Source organism: Zalophus californianus, chromosome 15, assembly GCF_009762305.2.
Source record: "Zalophus californianus isolate mZalCal1 chromosome 15, mZalCal1.pri.v2, whole genome shotgun sequence".
In the NCBI taxonomy this organism is placed as follows: Eukaryota; Metazoa; Chordata; class Mammalia; order Carnivora; family Otariidae; genus Zalophus; species Zalophus californianus.
In genome coordinates this window covers 21594686-21619398 of record NC_045609.1, presented here as the reverse complement: position 1 = coordinate 21619398, position 24713 = coordinate 21594686, and the positions used below count along the sequence as shown (strand labels likewise).

Genomic DNA, 24713 nt, shown 5'->3' with positions numbered 1-24713 from the left:
GGGGCAGTACAAAATCAGCTGCTGCTTAACTTTCTTGATAGTTCTTGTCTTTTTAAAAAAATAAAAAATAAATAAATAAGAATTATATTGTCTTTCTGAACAACAGTTCTTTGCACTTATAAATTGCACTTACAAAATGCACTTGATAGCCTATGGGTGCCCCACGTTTAAACCATTCATCAGTAGCCAGAGACACCGAAAAGCAATTTTTTAAAAATAAAATGTCTTAACAAGGAGATCACGACAAGGCAGTAAAACCACAGAAGGAGAGTAGAGAGGAAAACCACCCTTAGAGCCTGCCATTAATTGAACGTGCTGAAGTCTTGCAAGTTCGTGGCAATGCCAGAAGAACAGGACGATGATAAAGATTTTTACAAGGAGCACCTCCTGTGATAAAATCAACATGTCTGCTCTTGTTCTCCCAGGGGGCACCTCGCCTGCTCAGTGGGAAGACATCACAGGAACTACTCCCCTGACGTTCATAAAGGATTGTGTCTCTTTTACAACCAATGTTTCAGCCAGGTATGGAAATAATGGGTTCCAAAAAGCACTAAGGAATTCGTTTTATTACCTTTTGGAAAGTGAAAGTTTTTGTGCTCAATACTAGTATGATTATTTTTTTTTAATTTTGATGGCAAAATTGGGCCTAACTCAGAAATTTAAAATTGACTGGCATAAGTCATCTTACCCACTTCTCACAAGGAGCTATATGGTCCTAGACTTGATTCTTCTAGTTCTTAGCAGTTTGTAAAAACCTGTGTCTGTTGATTGTTATGGAAATCTGGCCCCACTTACTAAAGGAGGCAACTTGTTTTTAATTGTTATGCTTTCAAAGAAAAAAGACTGATAGACTTTCCATTTCTCTCCCATTTTCTTCCATAAAATTCTTGCTCCATCCAATGTAAAATAAGAGATTAAACTCTTAAGCAGGAGTAGAAAGGAAGGCTAATCATGACTAAATATAAGGGGGTGGGAGAACAGAATCTTATGGGAAGGAAAAGAGAGAGAGGAAAAAAAAGATCCTTAGCCTTTCCTCAGCAAAATTGTAACAAATAATAAATGTAGACCTTCTGTAAACAGAGTAAACATCTTTGCTGTTTCTTTAACAAGTTAATGTTTTGGTATAGTTCCCTTATATGCTCTAATTTTTTAACGGTGAATTTTTTTTAAGATTTAGCTTTTAAATCACCTCATTTTCATACTTCTGTTTTGTTTTTGTTTTTCTCAGATTTTGGCTTGCAGACTGCCATCAAGTTTTAGAAACTGTGGGGTTAGCCACACAACTATACAGAGAATTAATATGTGTCCCATATATGGCCAAGTTCGTTGTTTTTGCCAAAATGAATGATCCTGTAGAATCTTCCCTGCGCTGTTTCTGCATGACAGATGACAAAGTGGACAAAACTTTAGAGCAGCAAGAGAATTTTGAGGAAGTTGCAAGAAGCAAAGATATTGAGGTACCTTGTTCACAACCAGTCCGTTCCATTACATTCCCCAGATATGGGGTTTTATTTTAAGGTCATAATGGCACTCACTGGAAATATCAAGCACATTCTTGATTTCAGGTTTTGATTTAAAAATTTGATATAGAGTTATTCTCAAATTATTTTATGTGTCTTTGAGGTTATCTTGGTTACAATGTAGTACTAATGAATCTACATCATGGTCTATACTTCTCTGTGGTGACTGGAGTTGTCTTATTTTTATGGTCACTGTCTTTAGCACATTACTATGATTTTCCATTTTCAAACCCAGTGAAAGTATCTGAGTTAAAAAAAAAAACCCTTTCAAAATCTGTATGAAGAAGTGATGTCAGCACTTTCTCAAAGATGTCTAAAGTTGCTAGAATAGAACTGAATGTATAATTCTGTCTTGTACATTTGCATGATTCAGTTTCCAATCACAGTAGTTGAATTGTGAGCCAACAGAGTTCTTTTTGTGGCAAATAACACCATAGAAGCAATTTCCTAATAAGGAGACAAATGTGACACAGAAATATGTCAGTCTTTTAATATTATGTGACTTAAAATCTCAAAATTCTTTCAACTGAAATTAACATCAAGTTATGTATTTTTTTTACTCTGAAAGGTTCTCGAAGGAAAACCTATTTATGTTGATTGTTATGGAAATCTGGCCCCACTTACCAAAGGAGGACAGCAGCTTGTTTTTAACTTTTATGCTTTCAAAGAAAATAGACTGCCATTTTCCATCAAGGTAAATCATCAACAGAGACTCCGATTAAAAAAGAAAAAAATGCTCTTAGGAATAAAAAGAAAAGAGTCTAGTGATTTATTCAGTTTGAAATACCCCACCAAACTTGAATTCAGAGGAACAAGGTCAGATTTTGTCCTGGTTCTCCCCGAGTGTACTTTTGAGCCAGGAAAGCTTTGTAATTAGTAAAAAAAAAACTTTACCTTTTAAACATTTAAATGATTATTTATGTTCAAGCAGATGTTTGTAAGACCAATCTAGAATAATAAAATGCATCATATCTGGTTAATGCTCAGTAATCAAATAATGGATGAAATCCAAACTCAGTATTTAAGTTCCATCTTCCTTTCTGAATGCCCAAGAACATTCTGGAGAGACCGTCTTCCTCCTCAGAGAACAGAAGGACATGGGACAACTGTTCAGTGTGATGATTATTTGCTCTTACTATTGTTGCTAAAACCAAGGCCTTGGGAAAAAGAAATTACTGGACAGGAGGAAAATGCATATAACCCAGACTATACAACAGAATGCCAGGGAAACAGGCAGACATAGCAATCCTGGGTCTGATCTCAGAATCGGGCATTCTAAATCCCACCGAGTTCACACGTGACCACCGCCGTTGACCTGTAATTGTTACCGTCATCTTTTCCCTTTACTTTGCCTACTTCTTGAAGGGCTCTGTAAAATAAACCTGTTTAACTCTTGAGTCCTCAGGAAAGTCTCTTTCTATAACTGTCAACCACCTAAATTCTTCTAGATTAGAGACACCAGCCAGGAGCCCTGTGGTCGTCTCTCTTTTCTGAAAGAACCAAAGACAACAAAAGGACTGCCTCAAACAGCTGTTTGCAACTTAAATATCACTCTGCCAGCTCATAAAAAGGTATCTTTTAATACTGGTTTATTGTAACTCTCTTCCCCCAGTCTTGGAGAAGTGGGCCCTCCGTATGCAATTAAGGAATGCTTTGTAACATGATTAAAGTTCTTAAAACTCGAGCTTTATTGGTCTCTTTGCGTAGATTAAGTCTTGTTACTGTGGTGTCAGATCTTATGGTTTGTATGATGGAGTCCTCTGTATATTGCTTCTGCTTCTGCTGCTAGCTCATAGATTCTTATGCTTTCAGATAACGTCACGCATTAATTTGCCATGGATGTATAGTTCTTGATATTTTGTGTTGGCTTCTTTTGATTTGCTTTGCTTTGCTTTCTTGATTCCGCTTGCATTTTGTGCTCCCTACTCAGCCCTTTTCATATCCTGATATTCTTTTCCCTGCTGTCCGTTATAATACTCCTTGTCTCTGCAATGCATCTCGGAACCAAAAGGAAACAGAGTCAGATCAAGATGATGAGGTAATATGAACACTTCTGCTTTTACTCTATCAGAGCTAGAATAGAAATTAAATCTGTATAAAAGAAGTTGCAGCGGGCTGAAGTGTGGGAAACGTATTCTGTTTTTGCAGATCTTAGTGTAAGTGAGGTAAAGGGTATACATTTTTCTTAAAGATTGGTTTGATCTTCCTCCACATATACGAGACTACTTCAGGGCATTCAGCAATGTAATCCAGCTAATGATTTAAAAAGAGGAACTAACGTTCTTTCAACATTTTAAAATGTAGTAGCTGGGCATGTGTAAATACACATTTGTTCATATCTTCACCTACTATCCACTCTGTGTAACATTTAAATCAAGATCATGAGTGACATGAAATTTTATTGTATAAATCAAGGTGTTCTATTTAATAAAAATATGTGTTCCATGGCTACTGATAAATATTTGGTATTCTATTTAAAGAAAATTATCCTGGCCATTTTTAAGAGTATCGTTGTTCCATTTGGTTTGGAATGAATTTTTCCTTACAAACGCATCTCCTACTATTTCTCCAAGTTATAGGATAATTGGATTTTTAAAACTCACCCCTCAGTACTAATAAATAGAATCCATATTTCTAATAAAGCCATTAATCTTTTTTTAACCTCACCTACACTCTAACTATGCCTTTTAACATGTAGAAACAATAGCAGTAACTGGAATGAGACACCGTGTGCCCCTTTTCCTTGAATGTACTCACATAGAGTGACTGTACATCGTGATATATGTGCTTTCAATATGAATGAATTTGGGGAGATTTACTGCTCAGCATCAGAAGTCTCTGTAATGCTCGTCTTGTATTTGTAGTCCCCTGTAGTCTGCTGTGTTTGGTGCTCTTATATTTGCTAAATGGTAATTTGGTTGAGACATCGGGGTGGGGTTGTAGACCCACAATAGGAAATTAACATTTTCATGAGGAAAATCCATCAGAAGAAAAGTAAAGATAAACGAGGTATCCACATGCCATCCTACAAAATGTTTCAAAACTATGAAAATGTCACAAGGAAATTGGACAGAGTCTCTTCTTGCTTTTCCCTTTTCAGGCCGAGAAAGCAGATCGACGACAGAGCTTTGCGTCTTTAGCTTTACGTAAGCGCTACAGCTACTTGACTGAGCCTGGAATGAGTGAGTTTTCTAACACATCTACTAATCTATATGGATTTTTATAAGAAGAGGCATTTTTTTCTGTACAAACTGAATTGGGGGGCCATTTGAAAACCCAATGGCTAAAGAAAAATTGCCTGCAGGAAAATTTTATCACGAAATCTAAGTGATATTTTGTACATAGTTAAAGATTTGAAGTACAAACTCCCTTAGATCATAATTTCAAAACCGTTTTTTTTTTAAAAACATTACCTCTTTTTTAAATTAGAAACATCTACTCATTACTTGTCTTTAAAAACCTTGATTTCACTTTGATTGTTAACTAGGAGATAACATACCAGTGTTGCTTCAGATCTATGCTCAAAAGGGAAAATACTTATTTTTATATACGTGGGATGGTAGAAAGAATGGTAAAGTAACTTTGATTGTCGTCTCACTTTTCTTAATGTAGGTAGATCATTATATCTTAGTCCTGATTCTCCTTCTTCCCAGTTTGCAAGAATTAGATTTTCCTACCGCCTTGAGGTAGCACTTCTATACTGATCCCTTATTTCCTCCTCCCTCTCACCCCAACCCCTCCCCCCCTGCCCCTGGCCTTTATTAAACACCAGTTCCAAGGCTAGTCTTCACTCGACTGGCTAAGCCCTTTTCTTCTCTCAGTGATTGTTTTGGTTCATTGTTAACTGGCTTGCAAGTATCAAGGTATAAATCCACTCAGTCATATTCATTCATCTGTCTCCCTCCCCACCTCACCCTTTGCTGTTCCCTCAGCCCTCCAGAGAATCCCTCCACCGACAGGAGCTAAGAATGCTGAGAGCAGCACTGTGTTTGATCCATCGGAAGAGGATTTTTACAAAAATTATTGTTAAGCTAGCAAACAATTTCTAGCTGTTTTCCATTACTCACCGTTAACTTGATTCAAGGGAGATTGGAAATTTACCAGTAAGAGCCACAACTTTGGTTTTTCCCAGCTTTCCTGAATTCCTGTTTCTGGGAGCCAAGATAGCATATTAAATGTGCACAAGGAAGACTCCACTATTTAGCTTAGGTGGTCTTAGCATAGTCTTCTGGAGTCTAGCTCCTTGACTACTAGGGAAGCTTTTATATTCAGACACAAAATGGAGAGCATAAGAGAAATGAAAAACTACCACATTCATGAATGTTCTTCCAGATCTCAGTTTTTGCCTCTAGCATAAATGTCTAAATCCTTCCAATAAGGGCTAAGTTGAACTCCTCTATTAATCACAAAGCACGGACGGTATATGTGTATATCTAGATGGATTTTCAATACGACTAAATCTGCTGGGTAGAAGTTTTCTGTGGAATACTGTCTTGCCCCAGAGCTAAGGCTCTCAGGGGGTAGATGGTTCGGATTCCTAGGCAGTGTCCTTAAGATTTGAATAGTCTCTATGACCCACTCCTTTAGGTCCAAGGCACCTCTGGGCAGGTGAGCTCCCATGTGATTCTGGTCCCTAAAGTATTTGGGGGGATATATGAGTTTAATGTGAGGACTGTGCTAAGTCAACTAAATTTTTCCCACTTGTGAAAGTATTGTTGTTTTTTAGTTACTTTCAGTTATAGTATAATATGTGGCTTATCTTCCTCGACTGTTGATAGAAGGAAGAGAGTACTTTGCTCTGTTTTATGAAAGGGAGCATCATGGTGGTAAACAGAGGAATGGAAAGGACTAAGATGGGATTATAAAGAAACTAAGGAGATGCTGTGCCCCCTTAATTGGGGTTAGAACTCCAAGTGATGCAGCTTTTCCCTCAGTACCCTGTCCTCTCAAACCACACAGCCCGCAAAGTAAAGGAAGAGTCTGGTGTAGTTCAGTGCCTGACATCCAGAACCTCCCAGAAATTTTCTTTGTTATGAAGGGCATCACAGAGTATGTGTCATTAGAGCATAAAATGTGTAAGCGATCAGTAAATTGGCTGCTTCATGAGAAGTATAAAACCATACATGTGGTTCAGAGGACTTCTTTGCTTGATGGAGCCAGCCTTCAGTGGTGAAGGAGAGATGCTTTGCCAGTTTCTGGTAGTTATAAAAATAAATTCTCTTGAGACATTGGACTGAGCCCACGTCACTGAATTGAAGGAATCCCCAAACCTTCCATTTGCACTGTGGTGTTTCCAAAAGAGTTAAGCAATATAATATTGAGAATTATGACTAGGAAGGGCCAACGAATGGGTGAGTCTTTCCTCAGTTCTTCCACATTTCTTTAGAATAATATGTAAGCTTAGAAGAGGACATGTTCTGAATGTCTGAATTTAAATGTACACCAGGAATGAAAATCTTCACCCTTGTGGGGGTAGCTGCTAATCCAAGGACTGGATTATAGCAATGGCCCGGGCACAGCCTGAAGAGGAGCATAAAAGATGAAGCAGATTCTCATTTCCTCTTCGCGTGTCACTCTTATTCTGCACCGGTGCTTTCTGGGAGTGAAACTGTACTCAACTTTGACATAGGCCGCTAGCCCTTGGCAGGCATTCCAAATCTCTGTGACCAGCTTGGTTTGTTTGTTAGAGCTGTAGAAGTAGAGAGGACCAAGTGTGTGTTTCCTCTCCCCTGGCGAGTGTGCTTACCTCATTCGTGTGTTTCTTGTCCCATTGCCAGATGAATGCTGGTATTAAATCCGTCTTTCCTAGTGGTAGGTCTGCCTCATGGCTGCTCCAGTGTTTGGGGTATCTATGAGTCCCATGACCATTCTGGGAAGGCACCAGGATTGGTACCTTTGCCATGGATAAAAATGTATACAGATAATATACTGTATCCCACTGCAGATACTTCAATATGGGGTATTAAAAATACGACTGCTTTTTAGATTTTCCCCTGATACCTTTTGAGATTTGAAAGTATAATCAGTTGTTTGAAAACAATATCCAAAATAAACGATGTGCTTTTATCCATAATGAAGATAACTCCAGATGTGGATATATTTAGTTGCAGATGTGTTTTTAATATGCAGTATTAAATATTTTCCAAAAGTCTCAAAAGGTACCAAGATTTTGCATCTCATGGAAAAAGTGTACTCTTCTTTCTAAATGCTCTTGTGGAAATATTTTTAAAGTTTATATATTGTGCATAATACGGCCTAAAAATTGTATTACTTCATTGGCTTGTTTGCCATGATATTATTGCGCATGATAAAATGTTTTCAGTTGCTTTGCTTGCTTATGGTAACCATGACCCATATTTTCTGCTTTTTTTTCCCCCTTTGTGTGTATGTACACATGCATTTTTAAATCATTTCATATTACATTTTCTTTTTCCTCACCAAAAGGAATATGCTGCATGGAAAAAATAAATGCAAACATTCCTTTTCTTTGTTTTTTTTTTTTTTTCTTTTAAAGTTCTGACTCAGAAAATTTCTTGCTCTTATTGGCTTTTTATGGGTGTGAAGCATAACCGAATTGTGCATGGAAGGTACAGATTTAAAATCCAGTGGCTTCACAGTTTGCACATCAGTTGCCTGTCACCTAAAAGTTACCTTGGATTCTGCATGAAATAGGCTTGAGTAGTTTTCTAAAAAAGAGTTCTAGATATTTAATGTACAGTGACACACATCGATCCGGTTCTAAGTAGGTGCAATCAGTATCACCGAAAGGTTCAAGGAGAGGGAACGTTAGACCTTGCTAAAATGAAAGTTAACATGGTTGCACAAAACGAACTTGTACCTATACAGGCAAAGCAGAATGGCTGCTGATATTTCGAAACCAGCACATAAGAAAGTCAATAGGAAGTAAGGGAACGGTTTTCCATTGTGGTTATTTTTCTCATCATTAATTCTTTCTTCATGTTTTCTGTTTCTCATTGTTGGCCTCCTTGGTTGCGATGTGCTTTTTCTGTCTTTCATTTCACATTGCTCTGTTTTTTTGTTTGTTTGTTTGTTTGTTTTTAACTTTGGATCAGTTATGTCTGTGGAATTTTTTTTCCCCTCTTTTACTTTAATTGTTCCTTTTGCCTCTTCCATTCTAAATCATGCAAACAATTGTACTTGCTTTTGTAATATTTCAAAGTTTACTGACCAATTTTTTTCTCTGGTCTCTCTGTTTCTCAACCATTTTTGTTGATTTTTGTGTTTGATTTCATTTTAAAATTTAAGAAACAGTTGAACGGAGTGCAGGAGCAACAAGATCCCTCCCCACCACTTACTCATACAAGCCATTCTTTTCTACAAGACCATACCAATCCTGGACAACAGCTCCGATTACAGTGCCTGGGCCGGCCAAGTCAGGCTTCACTTCCTTATCAAGCTCGTCCTCTAATACGCCATCAGCTTCTCCGCTAAAATCAATATGGTCTGTTTCGACTCCTTCTCCAATCAAATCCACGTTAGGCGCGTCAACTACATCTTCAGTTAAATCCATTAGCGATGTGGCATCTCCAATTAGATCCTTTCGGACAATTTCTTCACCGATCAAAACAGTGGTGTCACAATCTCCATACAGTATCCAAGTTTCCTCTGGTACCCTGGTTAGAGCTCCCACAGTCCCAGAGGCCTCGCCTTTGAAAGGGCTGGCATCCAATGCTACGTTTTCCTCCCGCACCTCTCCTGTGACGACAGCAGGGTCTCTTTTGGAGAGGTCGTCCATTACTATGACACCCCCTGCCTCCCCCAAGTCAAACATTAATATGTATTCCTCAAGTTTGCCATTTAAGTCAATTATTACATCAGCAGCACCGCTAATATCTTCGCCTCTAAAGTCAGTGGTGTCTCCAGCTAAATCAGCAGTTGATGTCATTTCATCAGCTAAAGTCACGATGGCCTCTTCTCTGTCATCACCTGTGAAACAGATGCCCGGACACGCAGAGGTCACATTGGTCAACGGATCTATTTCCCCTCTGAAATATCCGTCATCTTCAACGTTAATTAACGGATGCAAAGCCACTGCCACGTTACAGGAAAAAATTTCTACAGCTACAAACTCTGTGAGCTCTATGGTTAATGCCGCCACTGACACAGTTGAGAAAGTGTTTTCTACCACGACAGCAATGCCATTTTCCCCACTCAGGTCATACGTTTCTTCGACACCATCAGCTTTTCAGTCTCTAAGAACTCCTTCCGCAAGTGCACTCTATACATCCCTTGGGTCGTCAATATCTGCAACTACCTCATCTGTAACTTCATCAATAATAACAGTGCCAGTATACTCTGTAGTCAATGTTTTGCCTGAACCAGCATTAAAGAAACTTCCAGACTCTAGTTCACTTACAAAATCAGCAGCAGCCTTGCTGTCACCCATTAAAACATTGACTACGGAGACACGTCCTCAGCCCCATTTCAGTCGAACTTCATCTCCAGTTAAGTCGTCTTTGTTCCTTGCACCCTCTGCCCTTAAGCTGTCTACACCATCTTCTTTATCTTCCAGTCAGGAAATATTAAAAGACGTGGCCGAAATGAAAGAGGACCTAATGCGGATGACTGCAATACTACAGACAGACGTGCCTGAGGAGAAGCCATTCCCACCCGAGCTCCCAAAAGAAGGGAGGATTGACGATGAAGAGCCTTTCAAAATCGTTGAGAAAGTAAAGGAAGACTTAGTGAAAGTGAGTGAAATCCTCAAGAAAGATGTGTGTGTAGATAACAAAGGACCACCCAAATCACCAAAGAGTGACAAAGGACTCTCTCCCGAAGACGACTGGATAGAGTTTAGTTCGGAAGAAATACGAGAAGCAAGACAACAAGCTGCGGCGAGCCATCCTCCATCCCTACCGGAGAGAGTGCAAGTGAAAGCAAAAGCCGCCTCCGAGAAGGATTATAACTTGACCAAAGTTATTGATTACTTAACAAACGATATTGGGAGTAGTTCGTTGACAAATTTAAAGTATAAGTTTGAGGATGCAAAGAAGGATGGTGAAGAGAGACAGAAAAGGATTTTAAAGCCAGCGATCGCGTTGCAGGAACACAAACTCAAAATGCCTCCAGCCTCCATGAGGCCTTCCACCTCTGAGAAAGAGTTGTGTAAAATGGCCGATTCCTTTTTCGGAACAGATACTATTTTAGAGTCTCCGGATGACTTTTCTCAACACGACCAGGACAAAAGCCCCTTGTCTGACAGTGGCTTTGAAACAAGGAGTGAAAAAACGCCCTCCGCCCCACCGAGCGCTGAGAGCACGGGCCCTAAGCCGCTCTTTCATGAAGTCCCCATCCCTCCTGTCCTCACAGAGACAAGAACTGAAGTGGTACACGTTATCAGGAGCTATGAGCCCTCAGCTGGAGATGCTCCCCCGGGCCAACCGGAGGAGTCCGTGGCACCCAAACCATCGCCTACTTTTACAGAACTGGAACCAAAGCCCACCACCTCTAGTATTAAGGAAAAAGTTAAGGCGTTTCAGATGAAAGCCAATGGTGAAGAAGATGACCACAGCCGAGTTTTGAGCAAAGGCATGCGTGTTAAAGAAGAGACCCACATAACCACAACCACCAGAATGGTCTATCATTCCCCACCAGGCAGCGAAGGTGCCTCGGAAAGAATTGAGGAAACCATGTCAGTCCATGACATCATGAAGGCCTTTCAGTCCGGGCGGGACCCTTCCAAAGAACTGGCAGGTCTGTTTGAACACAAGTCGGCAGTGCCTCCAGACGTTCACAAGTCTGCTGCTGAAACCACAGCCCAGCATGCAGAGAAGGACAACCAAATGAAACCCAAACTGGAGCGTATAATAGAAGTCCACATCGAAAAAGGTAACCAAGCTGAGCCCACTGAAGTCATTATTAGAGAAACCAAAAAGCATCCAGAGAAGGAAATGTATGTATATCAGAAAGACTTATCCCGGGGAGATATTAACCTAAAAGATTTTCTGCCAGAAAAACACGATGCTTTTCCTTGTCCAGAGGAACAGGGTCAGCAAGAAGAAGAAGAACTTACTGCCGAAGAGTCATTGCCTTCTTATCTGGAGTCTTCCAGAGTAAACACTCCCGTGTCCCAAGAAGAAGAGAGTCGCCCTAGTTCTGCTCAACTCATATCCGATGACTCTTACAAAACACTGAAGCTTTTGAGTCAACACTCAATAGAATACCATGACGATGAGTTGTCAGAACTAAGAGGGGAGTCTTACAGGTTTGCTGAGAAAATGCTTCTGTCAGAAAAGCTAGATGTGTCTCATTCTGATACCGAGGAATCAGTTACAGACCATGCAGGACCCCCTAGCTCAGAGTTACAGGGGTCTGATAAGCGGTCCAGAGAAAAAGTAGTCACTGCCCCCAAAAAAGAAATTCTCTCCAAAATCTATAAAGATGTGTCTGAAAATGGTGTAGGTAAAGTGTCTAAAGATGAGCATTTTGATAAAGTGACAGTGTTGCACTATTCTGGCGATGTTAGTAGTCCAAAACACGCCATGTGGATGCGCTTTACTGAGGACAGACTAGACAGAGGTAGAGAGAAGTTGATATATGAAGATAGGGTGGACAGGACTGTGAAGGAAGCTGAAGAGAAACTGACTGAAGTGTCACAGTTTTTTCGTGACAGAACCGAAAAGCTAAATGATGAACTGCAGTCCCCAGAGAAGAAGCCACGCCCTCGAAATGGCAAAGATTACTCTTCCCAGAGCTCTACCAGTAGCAGCCCCGAGAAGGTACTGCTGACAGAACTGTTGGCATCCAGTGACGAGCGGGTTAGGGCAAGGCAGCACGGCCATGACGGACAAGGCTTCCCCACAGCCGATGAGAAGCAAGTGGCCAGCCTGCCCAGCAGCCCAGAGAAGAAGGGTCTGTCCCCACAGCCCGAGGACAGCAAGCCCACAGAGGAAGCCCGAGAAAGCATTTCACAGAGCAAGGCACCAGAAGGGCCCCCGTCTGGGTTTCAGCTCAAACAATCTAAACTCAGTTCCATTAGATTAAAATTTGAACAAGGCGCACAGGCAAAGAGTAAGGATGTGTCACAAGAAGACAGAAGGCCAGAGGGCCAGTCGAGAATCCCAGTTAAAAAAATGCAGGAGAGCAAGCTGCCCGTTTACCAAGTGTTTGCTAGAGAAAAGCAGCCGCAGGCCATAGACCCCTCAGACGAAAGTGTATCTGTGCAAAACGATTTGATGGTCCTCGCGGCTACGGATGAGCATGCCCAAAGCCACGAGATTGTTGTAAAGGATTCTGGCTCCGAGGATGTGAAAACACCGAGGACTGAAATGTCAAGTAAAGCAATGCCTGACCATTTTTCTGAGCAACAGGCTAAAGACTTGGCATGTCACATAACCTCAGATTTAGCAACTAAGGGACCATGGGACAAAAAGGTCTTTAGAACATGGGAAAGTTCTGGAGCCACTAACAATAAGTTGCAGAAAGAAAAACTTTCGCATGTACTCGTTCACGATGTAAGAGAGAATCACATTGGTCACCCTGAGAGTAAGATTGTTGATCAAAGGAATGAGTTTATGTCTGTGACTGAGAGAGAACACAAGTTGTTAACGAATGGCTCTCTCTCAGAAATTAAGGAAATGACTGTAAAATCTCCCTCCAAAAAGGTCTTATATAGGGAATATGTTGTGAAAGAAGGGGAACGGCCGGGTGGGCCTCTGGAACCGCCTTCGAGGAGGAGTGAGAGCTCAGCGGTGTCACACATCCCGGTCAGAGCCACCGAGGGAAGGAGAATGCTGTCTTCTGATATCCCTGACGGCTTTTGCGAGCAGTCAACATTCCCCCAACATGAACTATCACAAAAGTTACCCCAGTCCAGTATGAGTAAAGAGACGGTCGAGACACAGCACTTTAATTCGATAGAAGACGAGAAAGTTACCTATTCAGAAATCAGCAAGGTTTCCAAACGTCAGAGTTACGTAGGCTTATGCCCTGCTCTCGATGAAACCGAAAGCTCTCCCACCAAATCTCCTGATTCCTTAGAGTTTAGCCCAGGAAAGGAATCTCCCTCTAGTGATGTGTTCGACCACAGTCCCCTTGACGGATTGGAAAGAATTGCTCCGCTAGCCCAGACAGAGGGAGGGAAAGACATAAAAACTTTACCTGTGTATGTCAGTTTTGTACAGGTGGGGAAGCAATATGAAAAGGAGATACAACAAGGAAGTGTAAAAAAGATCATAAGTCAGGAGTGTAAGACAGTACAAGAGACCAGGGGGACCTTTTATACAACTAGGCAGCAAAAGCAGCCTCCTTCTCCCCAAGGTAGTCCAGAAGACGACACTCTAGAGCAGGTTTCCTTTCTAGACAGCTCTGGGAAAAGCCCTTTAACCCCAGAAACGCCCAGTTCAGAGGAAGTGAGTTACGAATTTACGTCTAAGACACCAGACTCGCTCATAGCTTATATACCAGGCAAACCCAGCCCAATTCCCGAGGTTTCCGAGGAGTCTGAGGAGGAAGAGCAGGCCAAGTCAGCCTCCTTAAAGCAGCCTACAGTGGAGGAAGCAGCCGTTGAACATGAAACGCCTACCGATGTCAGCAAAGACTCTAACCAAAGACCCAAAAGTAATAGAGTTGCGTATATTGAATTTCCCCCTCCTCCACCACTGGATGCAGACCAGATGGAGCCAGATAAGAAGCATCATTATCGCCCCGAAAGAGAGGTTGACATGATTGAAGTCAGTCTGCAAGATGAGCATGACAAGTACCAGCTGGCCGAACCCGTCATCCGAGTGCAGCCGCCCTCACCCGTCCCCCCCGGGGCAGACGTCAGTGATTCGAGCGATGATGAATCCATCTATCAGCCAGTCCCCGTTAAAAAATATACCTTCAAATTAAAGGAAGTAGACGAGGAACAAAAGGAGATGACAAAATCCAAAGCTCCTGCTGACAAGCCTTCCAACCAGAAAGAATTGGAAACTAATGGATCTGGAAAAGATCACGAATTTGGCCTTGGCCTCGATTCACCTCAGAACGAAACCGCCCAGAATGGGAACAATGACCAGTCCATCACGGAATGTTCCATTGCCACCACAGCCGAGTTTTCTCATGACACTGATGCCACGGAGATCGACTCCCTGGACGGCTACGACCTGCAAGATGAAGATGATGGCTTGACAGAGAGCGATTCTAAAGTCCCCGGTCAAACGATGGAAATCAAGAAAGATGTCTGGAACATGGAGGGCATTCTGAAGCCAGCCGATCGCTCCTTTAGCCAAAGTAAACTTGAAGTTATCGAGGAGGAAGGAAGGCTGGGACCAGACGAAGACAAGCCACCTTCTAAAAGTTCCTCTTCTGAAAGGACTCCTGATAAGACTGATCAGAAATCAGGGGCCCAGTTCTTCACACTGGAAGGCAGACATCCTGACAGATCAGTGTTTCCTGATACTTACTTCAGTTACAAAGTAGATGAAGAATTTGCCACTCCTTTCAAAACGGTAGCTACCAAAGGTCTAGATTTTGATCCTTGGTCTAACAACCGAGGGGAGGATGAAGTTTTTGACAGTAAATCACGGGAAGATGAGACTAAGCCATTTGGTCTGGCTGTGGAAGACCGCTCTCCAGCAACAACCCCTGATACAACGCCAGCCCGAACACCCACTGATGAAAGTACCCCAACTAGTGAGCCTAACCCCTTCCCATTTCACGAAGGCAAAATGTTTGAGATGACTCGCAGTGGTGCAATTGACATGAGCAAGAGGGATTTTGTTGAAGAGAGGCTCCAATTTTTCCAGATTGGTGAGCATACTTCTGAAGGGAAGTCAGGGGACCAGGGGGAAGGGGATAAAAGTATGGTCACTGCCACACCACAGCCACAGTCGGGGGGCACCACTGTAGAAACCAATCTAGAGAGAAATGTAGAGGCACCTCCAGTCGAACCCAACCCCGGCAGCCCGACCAGCGGAGAGTGTCAGGAAGGTGCAGCCAGTGGTGGCTCCTTGGAGAAATCGGCAGCAGCCGCTAGCGCCTCTAAAGTTGACCCCAAGTTGCGCACGCCTATAAAAATGGGAATTTCAGCATCCACCATGACCATGAAGAAAGAAGGCTCTGGAGAAGTGACAGATAAGCTAGAAGCTGTGATGACCAGTTGTCAGGGACTAGAGAATGAAACTATACCAATGATTGCAAATACAGCCAATAGCCACATGGGCACTAGGCCCCAAGAGAAACATGATTTCCAGAAAGATAACTTTAATAACAACAACAATTTGGATTCTTCCACTATACAGACAGATAACATTACGAGTAATGTAGTTCTGACAGAACATTCTGCACCCACTTGTACCACAGAGAAAGCTAATCCAGTGAAAATCTCATCAGGAAAAAAGACAGGGGTACTGCAAGGACACTGTGTCAGAGATAAGCAGAAAGTTCTTGGAGAGCAGCAAAAGACCAAGGAGTCGATAGGGATTAGGCGAAAATCCAAACTTCCCATAAAGGCCACTTCACCAAAAGATATCTGCCCACCAAGTCATATGCCAAACATGAAAGTGAGTAAAACGAAGCAGGTCAGTCAATCTGAGAAAACCAAAACCCTTATTGCTTCTTCATGTGTAGACGTAAAGTCCAGAATTCCAGTAAAAGACACACACAGGGATAACGCAGTTAGGAAAGCATGCGCCACACCAAAACAAGGGCAGCCAGAGAAAGGCAAGGCCAAACAGCTTCCATCCAAGTTGCCAGTAAAGGTAAGATCCACCTGTGTCACCAGCACCACCAGCACCAGCACCAGCACTACCACCACCACCACCACCACCACCACCACCACCACCACCACCACCACCACCACCACAGTAAAAGTTAGGAAGAGTCAGCTTAAGGAAGTATGTAAACATTCCATTGAATATTTTAAGGGGATTAGTGGTGAGACCTTAAAGCTTGTGGACCGCCTCTCGGAAGAAGACAAAAAGATGCAGTCCGAGTTGTCCGATGAGGAAGACAGTACCTCAAGAAACACGTCGTTGTCCGAGACTTCCCGGGGTGGCCAGCCTTCAGTTACAACGAAGTCTGCTAGAGATAAGAAAACAGAGGCAGCACCTTTAAAATCAAAGAGTGAAAAGGCCGGCAGTGAGAAAAGGAGCAGTAGGAGGACTGGTGAGGATGAAGGCAGTCAGGTCTCTCGAGCACTCTTTGCTCACATCCTGGAGAACGAGCGTAGTTCGTAAACACTTTCCGACTCGTAGAGCCTAGTGCATGAACTGTCGTGATTGCCTGTGCGGTGACTTAACCGTAGTTTCTCATTCCGTCATTGTCATCTGTGTGTGCTGTCTCCACACTCTTCTCGCTCCCTTCTAACCAGCCGACACCGTAGGCAGCTAGGGAAGCATGCTGAAGATATTGGTGTCATTCAAGATGAGCAGCTTTTTTTTTTTTTCCTAATGTACTAATGATCCTGTCAAAGTAAAAGCACAGATGTTGAAATCCCATCATGGTGTTTTCACCAACACAGTGATTCTGTAACCGTTGTCCAGTAGCTAGCTCGTCAGCATGTTTGATCCCATCACATTGAGCATCCATGTAGTCTCACATCTGGCCGGGGCAGGTGACAATCAAGTGAGCCATGTGAAAAGACAAGTGTTCATGTAGGTGACTAGGACACATTTAAGTGTACAGTGTTAGCATTAGTCTCTCTGTAAAATCTGAGTACTGCTAAAAAACAATTTTCCAGTATCGTGTCTTTCTTGATGATTATTTTAATTAAGAAATTGTAAATCGTAGGTCCACAGAGTCCATGTGAACGGACAGATATCAGGATGGCAATAGTAGCTGATCACCTGGGACTTAGTTGGACAGGTAAGTGCCCACACTCCTGAGTGAAACGAATACAGTTTCTTTATTTCTTTGTCTTACTCACAAGGGGTTCATTATAAAAACCAGAAGCAAACAACAAGTAGAAAACAAAACAAAAAACATTTTTACCATCCACAAGTCTACCTACCCAGAGATAATTATCGATAATACCTTACATCCTGTGTTTTTCAAAGCTTTTTTCAATGCATATACACTAAAGAATAGAAATTTAAATCTTACTTTACCTTAAATGTAGGCACTTTCTTCACACTGCCATTTCTGGTAATAGAAGATAACATTTTACCTCGTAGTAAACTTATTTTCTGGGGTCAAGGAAAACACATTTAAGGCCTGTGACTTTTAAGTAATCCAGAACTTTAAAATGGTGTATTCCCCGTAGAGCAGCTCTCTTGGGCAACTGTTCAATTAACCCATGCCTGCGTTTCCCAAATGTTAATCGCTCGTGAGTCATCTTCACGGTTTTTATGATATACACAGATTATCTGTATGTTTATTTCCCTGAGACCTTTCTTTAAGTGGACTCACTCTTATGCCCAACGATTTATTTAAAAGGAAATCTTATATCTTTGCTAAAGGAAAACAAGGATAATTTTCAATAACTACATAAACAAGAAAACAAGGGAATGAGGAAGTTGAACATTCCAATTACAATTTTTTAAGTAGGATACACGTATAGAAACTCATTCGGTTTACAAAAGTCATTGAGTTTGGTGAGATGAATGAAACTGTTTATGATCCGTGTGTAGAAAAGGAATATTTAGCTTGATTTCACTTCATTACAGATGAAGATAAGATTCTGTGTCATTTGGACAATTCTGCTTTGTAGATTTGATGTTAACTGGGCCTCCAAAATCCCACCTCTCATGAATCAGAGAAAGTTTAAGTTCTAGACGTTGAGTGTATGTTTTTAATACTCAGCCAAAACAACACAGTAGCTTAAAATACAAATGTCAACCATTGTCATATCTAAGTCATCTTGTATACCCTCCATGATAGTCTATGCTTAGGGAAAGAATTATCTCTGCTATTAAAAGGGAGAATATGAAACGAGATAATGGCAAACAAGGTCAGCTACATTTTCTTCCTTTAAATGGCCTAAGTCCTGCCCTCGCCACCAGCTTATTAAACCTTCCTGTCTCCTTCCACCCAGCCTCTGCTCTCAGGCACACTGCTAACGACCAGGAGCCTAGGGGCACTCTGAGAAGACAGGTGGTCTGAGTAATCCTAAGCAGCTTGTTGAGAGTTAATAGCAATTCGTTATATATAAATATTTGCTAACATAAAATTAATACTAATTATATTTTAACATCAGACATTGTGATCTGAAAATACACTGGAGCAAATGTTGGTTTTGCAGTATTATATGCCCATACTATTAGATTATTTACCTTAGACAAATCCAGTCCTTAGGTCTGTCAGAGTAAATTTTTGGAGAAGATGGGACAGAAAGCTATTAAACTGTAAAATTCTCAGTGACAGTGTGTCTTTGCTCTTCACTGGATCACTAGACAAAGGATACAGTTGGGTCATAAGGGCGTGTTGGATGGTAAGGAGTATTGTCTCTTAAAGCACAAAGGGATGAAGATCTTAAAAGAAATTTAACTTTTGTAATTTGAATTACTATCTGCTTAGTGAAGATTGTCATTAAAATTATCAGTTAGAAGAGCAAAATTTAATCCTGTCCCTCAGAACCACTGTTAACATCTTAATGTACTTTGATTTTTGTATAAAAAGCTTTAAAATGTTATATACACCATGTAAATTTTTTGCTTTTTTATTTGTGATTACCCAGTTTCCACAAAATTGCATATTCTATGATCTTGGTTTTCATGGATAAATAACATCTAGTGTACATATTTTATAATGGTGTTTTTCTAACTTTGGGTCACAATGCACTCCTGAGTCATGAAATCGATACATACTTTGGTTTTGTTTTTCATAGAATAGAATGGGGGGGAAATGTCTGTGTGTTACCTATATTAAGGCTAAGTTTTGCTTCTTGAAGATCTGGTTTCATTTATGTAAACAACGCGCTATACAATGTATATCTAATCGTAGGCCATGATCACAACAGTTCACAAGTCGCTGCATTAACTCAACTCTTCTTTTGTCAACACTTGGATTGTTTTCCATTTTTTTAATAGTACAAGCCTGAGATAAACATTCATGTGTGTAAATCATTGTGCCCAACCCAATGTATCATCACGATAGTTCCTAGAAGTGAAATCGCTTGATCAAAGGATCTGGAGTTTTTTGAGCTTCTGCATGCATGTCGCCAAATGCTAGAAATATTTAAGCAGGGTAGAATCTTGACCAATTTCTTTTCCATGGGAGGATTTTTTTTTTTTCCCATTTATTTCTAGAATCACTTGAAGTAATACATACCTGAGGATTTTTTTTTTTTAACTGTACAGGAAACATACAGTGGAAAGTCAGGCTCCTTCTCATCTTTGACTCCTGTTCCCAGAGGGAGCCACTAAGGCTCACACGTATCTTCCCAAAGACACTCTCTGACAAGGACGAGCATACGGGTATAGACATTTAGATGGACACAAAGCTATTTCCCTTTTATTTGCTAGACAAGTGGCAGCATAGCGCAGACAGCAATCTGGACTGTGGTCATCATTTAACCTCCCAAGTGGAATTGCTGAAGGCTCATTACCAGCATCTCTTGTGCCCTGTTTATGGGTGTGTATCCCTGCCCATCTTATATGAGGCTTGAGCAAAGTGCAAAGAATAATTTGGCTGCATTCAATTCAATTTAATTTAATAAATTAAAAGAATCCAGCAGCAACCTCTTTGTATAGATCAGGAATCTTTATAAAAGAATCTCTCAAGAGGGAATCTAATTGTAACTAAGCAGTTATCTCAGGAAAGTTAAGTCCAGCCTGTGTGGATCACGACTTCCCTGTAAAAGCAAGCCTGTAAAGATTAATGCTCAAGGTTGGCCTGGGTTTTACTATACAATTCCTTTGTGTGCGTGTGTGTAGGGCAGTTGAGCATTACGTTTATGAAACGTATGTGATAAAAGTAGAATGTGAAATCTTAGTAACTCTTTTTCTTTTCTACAGAACTGGCAAGGGAACTGAATTTTTCAGTGGATGAAATCAATCAAATACGTGTGGAAAATCCAAATTCTTTAATTTCTCAAAGCTTCATGTTATTAAAAAAATGGGTTACCAGAGACGGAAAAAATGCTACAAGTATGCTGACATTATATTACTTTAACTTTCAAAACTGCATATATTCAGTATTTTAGATAAGCCTACTGCTAATAGACCAGAGTAATCATAAAGTAATAGCAAGTCTTTTGAAGTTATACTTGCTTAATTTAGCGCTAATATTCTAAACACCTGTCTTTAGGAAGCTTCTTAAGAAAGCAGGTAGTGGTGAATTTGTTGCATTTTGTCTTTCGTTCTCTCCATGACCATCAAAAATGAAAATCGAATTCTAGCTGTTAAATTATGGGGTAGTAGTCAGAAACACTGTGAGGCTACTGCTGTGGCCAGAGCTAGATGCACAGGGAGAAAAAGAAAGAAGGATAGGATCAAATCATTTTATTCAGCTTCATCTGTGCTGCAGAGAATTCTCCAGTATTTTTAGGTTGGGCTTGGTTTGGTGGGGGGTGGGGGGAGAGTGGTGCTATACTACGGCAATGTGAAATAAGTTACTGTGGTTTTGCCTGTGTCAGCCTGACCTTAGTAAGTCATTAAAATGCTAAGCATCAAATATGAGGGTGATCTATTTTGACAGTCTAAAAGGAGAGGAACATGTTTAAAATTTTAATAGATCCCCTCGTAACTAAAAGGAGTCTAGCTATTTTGAGGCCCATCTGCTCAGCATCGTACCGTGGAATGAATGTTGCTGTCACCACACATAGCTTCACAAAGTGATTCTTAAGACCCTGACATGACGTCCCTGTAACACCGAGCTTTCTGAGCCCTCTGCATGGTAATATGGCAGAGCTGCAGGCAGAAGGAGCTAAACCACTTGGAGGGTCGAGAACGCCATGCTTTTGTGTGGATATTGGGATGACTGGAAGAAAATAATTTAATCGGGTTTTCAACCCTTTTTTCTCCTTTTTCAGCTGATGCCTTAACTTCGGTCTTGACAAAAATTAATCGAATAGATATAGTGACTCTCCTAGAAGGACCAATATTTGATTATGGAAATATTTCAGGCACCAGAAGTTTTGCAGATGAGAACAATGTTTTCCATGACCCTGTTGATGGTAATTGAATTTAGTGTTCATATTTATTTAATCATTTGATAAAATTTGAAAGTGTGTAGGACAAGGCAGTCACTTAAAACCAACTAAATTGTGATTTGCTTGACTTAATTTCTCATTTTCACAGCATTTTCTCTGCTAGAGTCTGCAAATAAACACTCTGATAGAACAAACGGGATAAATTTCTGTTAGAGTAAATACAAATAATGAGGTATAAAAGCATAAGTTAACTGAAAGAGTTGGTATTTCAAATATTTTACGTGACCAAGTGGAAGAAAATTTAATACCTAGAGAATGCATTGCTTTTGTCATTTTCACATTAACCTAAAAAACTAGTGAACTCTTTTATTCACATGTTGATAAGACCAAATTGTAAGCTGTCTTTTATCCAACAACCAAGGTACTGGGTCAGGTTTAAGCATATTCCTGTTTGAATTCCTGTTTGGGGGGGCCAAGTATTTAAGCGTGAACTGAAAAAGTCTAATGCATCACTCAAAAACATGTTTTACTTATTTAGCATATTTTAACTTTATATGCTTCCATTTATTGTGTGGAAAAACCCTGCCTGATCTATCATATATAAAAGTCAGTGTCATTTCTAATTCAGTGAGCACAGATGTCACTAATAACATAGTAATTCCTTTTTTACATTTAGCTTAATTTATATAAGAATATCATCATCTTTCCTTCAGTGTGTAAATTGGGGCATATTTTTAATCAAAGTATCAAAAAGTATAACAAATATCTTACTATGTTTTTCAAGGTGCTTGTCTTGCTTTACAAATGGAAATTTATTCCTATAATGAACTTTGAGTAAAAAATGATGATGGTGTGGAGGTAGAAAGAAGAGCTTAGGGATATTTTTTCTACTATCCCCAGTTTTGAAAAATACGGTGTTTTTCCCCCATTTTTTAAACTGGCAAAGTTAGACTAACAAAAATCAACAACTTCTAGTTCTAGATATGTTATGTAGCAAAGTTGTCAAATTCTTAAAAAGTTTCTGCTTGCTGAAGTTAAAGTCAACAGAAAATTTAAAGCATACCTTATTATCCACATAACATTAACACGATGGACAATAATGTCAAAAGTGGTTTCTTTTTAAGCTTATAAATGCCACAGAACCTTGGAAAAAACTCTCTTCAAGGCCTCATCTTATATGTAAGACCATGTAATGGTAGCCAGTCTCTTTTTGCACTAAAGGTAGACCATTGTTATATCAGATTCTGAATTATTGCCAAGTTATAGTTTATAGAATCTTTTAATATTCTTTTTTGGGAAAAAATTTTTAAGAAAATACCTAACAAGCAAAAAAAAAAAAAAAAAAAAGAGAGAGAGAGAGAAAAGGAAAAGAAAGAACTAACAAGCAAGATAACCAGAAAATAATGGAAATGGTCAATAGAAGTGAAAGCTTTATTTATTTTTAACATTTTAAAATCAGAATACCATTAAATAAATTCACAAGTTTTTCGTGGCTACATCTTAATATTTTATATTTCTTATTTTAAAAAATCATAGGGAAATTTAGGAATGTATGTATGAAGTAAATTTCACTTATGCAGATTATAAACCTCAGCTAATCTCAGCCAGCTTTTCAACAAGATTCTGGTTTATAGGTGACTATACTTACCTATAGCAGTTTGAATTTACAACAAAAGCTTAAGTTGGTATTTGTCAAGGACTGATGGGAAAATTAGGCTCTCGTTTTGTAAACCATTGATTCAGAAAATGTGCTTGGCTGCCTTTTTTTCCTGTCTCTCCTCTTTGTTGAACTTTTATGAAACCTCCTTTCCTCACCATGACCAGACCATTGTTGACTTCTTTCTCTGCTGAAGGAGAAAAATATTCCCTTTGTCCACACAGTGAAGGTTAAAACAAGGGAATTGTTTCCTACTTCCCCTCTCAGTAGGCTGGTAAATAAACCTCCATGTTTCACAGTATTGTCTTGAATATTCAGAGAGCTCTTTGCAAATGGCTTTCTTCCTGTCTCTGTTGTGTATCATTTCTTTTTTCTCTTTATTTGATTTGTGGTTCTGAGTGGACCCCTATCACCAAGTTCACTAAGACCTCCATATACACCACAACCCTTTCATCTCTGTCACATTATGATACCTGAAAACTTTCCTTGGAGCCTTTTCTACTTTATCTGCTTTTCAAATCCTTTTCCTAACATCTTTTTAGATTTTTTTTCCCAGTGCTACTGCTCTAAAATCTAATAATAATTTCCTTCCAAAGATTAAATGTATTTTTCTTCATGGTAAATTTCAAGTGAATAAAAGTGAGAATTAGAGTTGGATAGCATTGCTCATATGTAAAGCTCTTAAAATAAGTTATAAGTGACTATGAAATTTGGTTTCTTGTGGCTTGCTGTATGCAGTCCACCACAATATAGATTTTGCATGCTAAAAGTAGAAAGATAATAAATCTGGCCATGGAATAAGTGTATTTTATATAACAATAGCTAATTTTGTATTGAATTAGTCTGTATATTTAAGTTACTGTGTTGAAATTATTCAAGTCGATAGAAATCATTTATATCTTAATTAGTATTCTGTTTTATTATAGTGCGCACTAGTCTTTTATTTCATTGTATTACATTTAATTGAACTAAACCAATAAATTTATGAGCATTAATCTGTAACTCATCATACATTTTCATACCTGATATAATTTAATTCATTCCATGTGTTTTGTTTGCTGTACTCTAAATCGTTCCAGTCAGTCCAAATGTACTGTCTTCCATAGGTTATCCTTCCCTTCAAGTGGAACTGGAAACTCCCACAGGGTTGCACTACACACCACCCACCCCTTTCCAGCAAGATGATTATTTTAGTGATATCTCTAGCATAGAGTCTCCCCTTAGAACCCCCAGTAGACTGAGTGATGGGCTAGTGCCTTCCCAGGGGAACATAGAGAATTCAGCAGATGGACCTCCAGTTGTAACTGCAGAAGACACTTCCTTAGAAGACAGCAAACTCGAAGACTCAATGCCTTTAACAGAAATGCCTGATGCAGTGGATGTAGATGAGAGCCAGTTGGAGAATGTATGTCTGAGTGAGTATCCTCAATACCTCGGAAGTATGGCTGGGGTCCCAAAAGTTGTTAAACCAGCAGAGCCATTCAAACAGCCTAGTAAAATAGGA

The 24713-nt window shown here is 40.0% G+C and overlaps 1 protein-coding gene across 32 annotated transcripts in view; it reads left to right on the top strand.

Moving 5' to 3' along the window:
• The window catches only part of ANK3 (ankyrin 3), a 689507-nt gene that overhangs the window by 636958 nt on the left and 27836 nt on the right, over positions 1-24713 (top strand). For 26 of the 32 annotated variants that reach the window (XM_027595995.2, XM_027596000.2, XM_027596018.2 and 23 more), the window contains 10 exons: positions 426-522; positions 1229-1457; positions 2089-2214; positions 2969-3091; positions 3532-3558; positions 4621-4702; positions 8787-16628; positions 17253-17327; positions 20417-20548; positions 21433-21576. In XM_027595995.2, coding sequence (XP_027451796.2) covers positions 426-522; positions 1229-1457; positions 2089-2214; positions 2969-3091; positions 3532-3558; positions 4621-4702; positions 8787-16628; positions 17253-17327; positions 20417-20548; positions 21433-21576 — 8877 coding nt within the window. Of the gene's footprint in view, positions 1-425; positions 523-1228; positions 1458-2088; positions 2215-2968; positions 3092-3531; positions 3559-4620; positions 4703-8786; positions 16629-17252; positions 17328-20416; positions 20549-21432; positions 21577-24315; positions 24625-24713 lie in introns of all 32 variants that reach the window. The other 6 variants (XM_027596023.2, XM_027596024.2, XM_027596010.2 and 3 more) reach the window with 4 other exon arrangements.